The 7,164-nt window shown below is 33.0% G+C and overlaps 1 protein-coding gene across 1 annotated transcript; it reads left to right on the top strand.

Moving 5' to 3' along the window:
* Positions 1-2,325: 2,325 nt before the first annotated feature.
* LOC123865371 (elastase-1-like) lies at positions 2,326-6,072 on the top strand. The gene is made up of 7 exons (XM_045906366.1): positions 2,326-2,622; positions 2,796-2,975; positions 3,109-3,334; positions 3,920-4,029; positions 4,359-4,526; positions 5,335-5,491; positions 5,728-6,072. The coding sequence occupies exons 1-7, from the start codon at positions 2,386-2,388 to the stop codon at positions 5,955-5,957; spliced, it is 1,308 nt and encodes a 435-aa protein (XP_045762322.1). The 5' UTR covers positions 2,326-2,385; the 3' UTR covers positions 5,958-6,072.
* The last annotated feature ends 1,092 nt before the right edge of the window (positions 6,073-7,164 follow it).

The following is a 7,164-nucleotide window of genomic DNA, read 5'->3' as shown; positions in this document are numbered from 1 at the left end:
TTGTCTGTGAAAAAGGTCCCGTTAAAATAGGTTCAGCCATTCCGAAGATTAGCCCGTTCAAACAGACAGTTACTTCAATTTTATTTATTAGTATAGATATAGCTAGCTTATGCCCGCAACTCCATCAGCGTGGACAACACATATTTAAACCCCTATTTTACTCCCTTAGGGGTTGAAATTCCAAAAGTTCATTCTAGCTGGATGTTTAGAATGTTTACGTTATGTTTACGTTATAAAATGTTACCTGCAAGTATTGTATCTGAATAGCATAATTGGGCAAGATATTTCGAACATAACATGTCCTTTGAGACTTGAAATATACCGGAAAATAGAGACAGCTGAATTCAGAAACACGCTGACTCGTAATAAAGTTTGCTATCGAGCAAAACACTTCCCATATTCAGCTATGACTTATGAAGTTATGACAATACTAGCAGTGCGCCCAATGGGATTTCCCATCATCCCCTATTTAACCACGGGAAGTTAGCGCACTCCCGTGCCATGGAGAGCATTTTCAGCTGTTGGTCCTTGATATTGTATTGTTGCCAAAAGTAAGCGCGGTAAGTAAAAATCAGCGGTGATTGAGATCGTCAGTCACACTGTAGCTGTCAAACTACCGCGGTAGAGCCCCAGATGTATTAAGAACTAGAGGATGCCCGCGACGTTGTCCACGCGGATTTTGGTTTTTAAAGATTCCATGGGAACTATTTGATTTTCTGGGATAAAAAATTGCCTATGTCAATTGCAGAGACGCAAGCTATCTCAGTTCCAAATTTCATGCATATCGGTTAAGCGGATGGGTATTTAGGAATCCCGCGGAAACTCTTTAATTTTCCGGGATAAAAAGTAGCCTATGTCCTTCCCCGGGATATAGGCTAACTCTGTTTCAAATTTGGTCAATATCGGTTAAACTATTGGGCCGTGAAAAGGTAGCAGACAGACAGCCAGACACACTTTCGCATTTATAATATTAGTATGGAAGTATGGATTAGTACTTCCTACTTCCATGACTCAGTGTGAGGGACTCCCGGACCATTCTGTTAGCAAATGAGCAGATCTTCTTCATCTGCGTCATCTTTTGCCTACTGTAAGAAACAACATCAACCAACCAACACCAAACCAGTACCTGATAAGGTCCAAGTATTTGAGTACTTTTTTATAACAGTGGTATAAAGTCATATGGTACCAATATAATAGATGGCGCTGTATTTAGCATGATGACTGTCGCGGTTTTAAATAATTAAAAAAAGGCTTAAAACTCTTCTAGTTATTATTTCAACAAATAGGAGTCCGAAATTATTTTAGTTAAGCATGATATATAAAGTAAATAACCACAATACCTATTTATATTGTATCTATCTACCTATCAGGTCTATAGACGCAATCTTATATAAAGTACTAGAGGATGCTCGCGGCTATGCCCGCGTGGATTTCGGTTTTTGAAATCCCGTAGGAACTCTTTAGTTTTCCGGGATAAAAAGTAGCGTATGTCCTTCCCCGGGATATCCCAAGTCTTTCATTAAAATCGGTTCAGCGGTTGGGCCGTGAAAACGTAGCAGACAGACAGACAAACAGACACACTTCCGCATTTATAATATTAGTATGGATAAGGAAAAATAATAAAACTGGTTTTACATTATGTATTAAAGTAAGTAGTAGCTAAGTGTGTGAGAAAAGGGTATTTTGTATAATTATGGTGAGATGTTAATAAAAATTAAGTAGGTACATATTAGTTAATACTATGTTTAATATTATTAGTTACAAAAAAAATTAAAGTTACGATATCAAAATAGTAATAGGTACATATAAATAAAAACACTGGCTATCGCAAGTCAGTGGGTAATGCTTTGTATGATAAACTCTGGGTAACTGTAAACCATGACCTTTACTTTTTTACAATAATCACACTAATATTATAAAGCCGAAAGTTTGTATGTGTGTGTGTGTGTGTGTATGTGTGTGTGTGTGTGTGTGTGTGTGTGTATGTTTGTTACTCCTTCACGCAAAAACTACCAGACGGATTTGGCTGAAACTTGGAATGGAGATAGATAATATCCTGGATTAGCACATAGGCTACTTTTTATCCCGGAAAATCTAAGAGTTTCCACGGGATTTCGAAAAACCTAAATCCACGCGGGCGAAGCCGCGAGCATCGGCTAAAGTTCGTTATTAGTGTTTTGTGTTCAAATTTTTTGAAAATAAAATATAGCATATGTCACTCGTTGAGATTTTTTTTACTTGGTTCAGTAGTTTTTAAATTTATCTGTTATAAACAAACAAATCTTTCCTCTTTATATTATTAGTTAATTATAATATTATTGTGATAAAACAGTAGTGAATCAATCTTACAATTTGAATGACGTAAAGTGTTTTTCAATAATAATTATGAAGTTACGAGTGTTAAAACTACTCATCATTGTCACGATTACTTCAGAAGTTCATAATACGCCATCACATGGGGCGCCAAGATTTGTGGAATATTTTTGTAAAGGCAACGAATATATTCTGTCGTCCTTCGGTTACTATTCTTCCGAAGGCTATAGTATCTTTATAAACAAACCATTGCTTGCTATGACTAAAATAAAATTGCAATTTGATTCTGGATGCGCTGTACAATTTTTGGTAGGTACTTACTAGGTACTAAACAATATTTCGTCTTTCAATCATGAGTAAATTTATCATCTTTAAATATCAAACAGTACCTACTATAAATAATATATATTATTATACGTTAAAAAATTATATTATGTCCCATTTGTATGGCATAATAAAACTATTGTTAATTTTTGTTACAGAATAATGACACAAGGTTTTCAGCTGATAAGGATACCATCAATAATATTTTTACTTTCGTTCTAGTCAAAGATGTCGATAATTTAATGTTTGTTGTAAGAGGTCGATCTGCTCCAAATCATTCACCTTATGTGATAAGTTTAAAAATCGATGGTGTAGAAAATTGTAGGGAACCTAATCGGGTATGATTTTCTTTCCTACTATTCTTTTATTTGCAAAATGCTGTTGTGCACCTAAATCAAAAAAAAATAACCAAATACTCTGTATTATACGTTGTTAAATACAAAAAAAATTGTAATATCTGACCTGTTTTAGACATATTTCCAAAGATACACAGGAGTTGCAAAATTATTTGAAAAAGCACCAGATAAATTTTGTGGTCGACGAAGAATCAATAGACGGTTTACCGAACTAATAGTTAGTGGATCTGGAACTAAAGCTGGAGATTGGCCTTGGCATGCCGCTTTAATGAGACTTCAAAAATCAAGTATAAAGTATATAGGAGGAGGGACACTCATTTCCAAATACTTAGTCTTAACGGGTAAGAACACTGAATAAATTAATAGTAAGGACGTTACTGTCAGTGAAATAAGGCAATTATTATCGGCCGAGTAATATTGGAAGGCTGAGCCAAAGCTGAGGACTTCTCATGTGATTTTGAAACTAAAAGAGGTCGGTAATTGCCATTTCGGCTGAGACTTGTATAGTGCTACTCCCATTTGCGAGAAAACAATAAAATACTGAAGCTTACATGCAAAGGTCATAGATCATACAGGCTGAAACACACCAATTCAAACATGATGGTCTTGCTAAAAAAAAATTGGAAAATAGGGAGGGGGGAATATTTTTTTCGACATCTTGCAGGATAAATCAAAAACTGTAATTCCCATGTCCATAGCTTTAATAATTACTGAAATAATCAACTGTGACGGACGGACGAATGGACGGAAAAAGTCGCACTTTATGGATTCCATTTTTACCGATTTGGTACGAAACCAAAGTAAAAATAAAATAAAGTAAATGTAATGGAATTATAAATTGGAATCTAGTAGGCACGTATATTTAGGGTTTCTAAAAATCCTCTAGGAACCCAAAATCAATATTTTACTATTGTTCTGTTCTATAGCCGCCCATTGCGCGACAATAAATGGTATACCAGTGAATCCCGAAATTATGAATGTTGTATTGGGAAAATATACCTTAGTAGCAAGAGATATAGCTCTGCAAGAAAAAGAAGTTAGTAATAATTATTTTTATTATCTTTTGTTACTTATTCCTGTTAATTTGGTCATGATAAATCTTAAAATGCTTATAAGTTGCCTTCAAACTACGGAAATATATGATCTTAGATGTAATATTATTACATCTAACAGTGTGAACAGTGACATTTAAAAGTAGGGTGAGCGATATTTATATATTATATTATATTCCGTAGTATGAAATCAACTTAATACGTTGGACAGTTTTCATCCACATTTGGTAAGGTACATAAAAACTTTAAACAATTACCAACCTATTTTAATTATATTTTTAAAACCTTTTTAAATAAGTACGACAATTTTCAGGTATTCAAAGTAATAGTTCACGATGGATTCAACCACCGAACTCTTAACAATGACATCGCTTTGTTGAAACTAACAACTGAAGCAATCTATAATAACTACGTTCAACCTGCATGTATATGGTTCGATGGTATCTATGATCACCTTGGTCCTTACGATATAAAAGGCACGGTAAGCAAAAACATTCTTATTAATAGGGACCGGATTATATGCAACATAAAAAGCTTAAAATATGCATGCAAATATGCATGGAAAATGCTTAAAATATGCACGAAAAGTGTCAAAATATGCATTAATTAAATAATAAAAAGTTGTGGTATTTTTTGTTTCAAAATTACTATTATTAGTTAACACAGTACAGTTACAGTATATTATACCTACTGTGTATTTTTTAATACTTTATACTCTTGCATATGCAAATACGCAAGAGTATAAAGTATTAAATAAATTTGCATATATACATATAAAAAATTGCATATAATCCGGTCTCTACTTATTAATAAACTTTCTTATGCCCGCGACTTTGTCCACCGTGTGGACTACACAAATTTCAAAGCCCTATTTTACCCCCTCAAGGATTGAATTTTCAAAAATCCTTTCTTATCGGATGTTTACGTCATATCCGTATCTGCAGCTCGATCCATCCAGTGCATATCCAGTAGTTTGAGCTGTGCATTGATAGATTAGTCAGTCAGTAACCTTTTATTTTTATATATTTTGATTTCAAAAAGCTATCATAATAAAAATCTGACTAAACACAGCTAGTAAACATTTAGAGAACCTTTGGAGAGATCGCATGATTTTTGATGATATAATACCATGACAGAATCATTTCGCTTCGGGAAAACTTTCAAAGCCATTAAAATTTCAGCATGTAGGTATATTAATTATATTTCCCAAAGCCACATCCCCAAGTTTTTGGTTTTCTTGATATATTATGTGTAATTTTTCTTAACAGGTACATTACTTTTCTTGACAGGTAGTTGGTTGGGGTTTTGACAACACAGATACATTATCAACAAAATTAAAATCTGCTGCCATGCCTCAATTACCAGATATTACATGCATAGCATTTGATCCCGTTTTCTACTCCAATTTTTTAAATGGAAAACGATTTTGTGCAGGAAATGGAAATGGTAAGTTGGATTTTGCAATTTAATGTATGTTATAAGTTTGACGTGTCTGTCTGTGGCATCGTAGCTCTTAAACTAATGGACCTATTTTAATTTAGTTTTTTTAGTTTGCTATAATCCAAGAAAATTGATTCAGCTGTTTGAAAGTTATCATCTCTTTTCTAGTTACTGTAACCTTCACTTGTCGGGGGTGTTATAAATTTTTAATTTACACTTGTATCGTTTCTTTTATCCTGTAGGAACAGCAGCGTGTAATGGCGATAGTGGCGGAGGCTTCATGGTATTTGTGCAAGATGATTTAGATCGTAGTTATTATCTAGAAGATTATATCGATGGCGCGTGGTATGTGAAGGGGATTGTGTCAGTGAGCTTAGCAAGATCTGACGCGTCCATCTGTGATCCTAGTGCATACACAATTTTTACTGATGTGGCCGTATACAGAGACTGGATATTAAATAATATGAGCTAAATTCAATGGTGTTATTATAAAAGTCTCAAATTATAGAAACTCAACTGTTGTCTAATTATAATATTATTAAAAAACATATTATATGCCTTTACTACATTAAAATGGATGTTTTATTTAATCTATATATCCTTTATTCTATAGTTAGCAGCTTTATAAGAACTTGAAATAGTTCCAGTGGAAGCTTCTGCAATAGCAACTTCTATATCTTTCCAGATTTGGACTAATCGTAAAAAAATACGGGTTCCTTGTAAAAGGAATCTACCGTCAAAATTTCAAGTTTAGGCTCATGGTTTTGGCTGTAGATCAGTCAGTCAGTCAGAACAAGATACTTAGGTAGATAATAGCAAACTTTATTGCACACAAAACATGAAATAATCAATCAAGACAAACAAGTTTTTTTAATATAAGTATTTTTATGAATTTGCACCAAACTCTTAAAACTAGACATAAATCTAATCAAATTATTATTATTGTTACCGTGTTTTATTTGACCTCAAGGTCCTTACCACCAGATACAAATATTATAATCAATCCAAAAACCAGTTATCGACAAAAAGACATAGCTGATCTGTAAGATAAACGAATACAAGTTTTAAAACTGCGAACGTGAGAAATAAAGATGCTTAAATTAAAAAAAAAAAGCATAAACAATCCATCCAAAATTGTAACCAGCATAGAGCCTTACGCCTGCTTGACTACAATATATCTATATTGCATAGCTATTTAGGTAATTATATACAATAGAAATTATGTAAACGAAGATATTAATATTAAAGTACCTTTAGTAACTGAAAAGGTACAAAGATTTTTATTTTACTTTAAAACTATTTTTTGCAGAAATGAGGAAAACTATAGACACAGATACTATTTATTTCTAGAACGTGTCTGCATTTCATTGAGTTTTGTTAGTCAAATTATTATTCGAATGAAGACCAAACTACTACGTTTGTGTGGTAGCGCTGCGGCGGGAGCTAAACTAACTTCTCATTACCTATATCTTCTCATTATATCGCTGATTTATTAGAGCAAACAAATCGTTTCTTGTAGTGTTAGATTTTTTTTCATTTATTGCTTAATTATTATAATCAAGATGTAATTGACCTACGAAGAATGTTTATAACGAGCAGTCGTGCCATTTAAGATCATAAATATTGTTAAAAAATTAGTAATTTTATAAAAGAAAACAAAAATAATTTTTATTTATTGA

The sequence above is a fragment of the Maniola jurtina genome, chromosome 5 (assembly GCF_905333055.1).
Source record: "Maniola jurtina chromosome 5, ilManJurt1.1, whole genome shotgun sequence".
NCBI classification, from domain to species: Eukaryota; Metazoa; Arthropoda; class Insecta; order Lepidoptera; family Nymphalidae; genus Maniola; species Maniola jurtina.
This window is presented reverse-complemented; position numbering and strand designations above follow the sequence as displayed.

Excerpts from the sequence above, each read along its gene's own strand:
- LOC123865371 (XM_045906366.1), top strand. The coding sequence starts at position 2,386 with ATGAAGTTACGAGTGTTAAAACTACTCATCATTGTCACGATTACTTCA. Across the intron at positions 2,623-2,795 it reads GATGCGCTGTACAATTTTTG|AATAATGACACAAGGTTTTC; the intron begins GTAGGTACTTAC and ends TTTTTGTTACAG. Across the intron at positions 3,335-3,919 it reads CAAATACTTAGTCTTAACGG|CCGCCCATTGCGCGACAATA; the intron begins GTAAGAACACTG and ends TCTGTTCTATAG.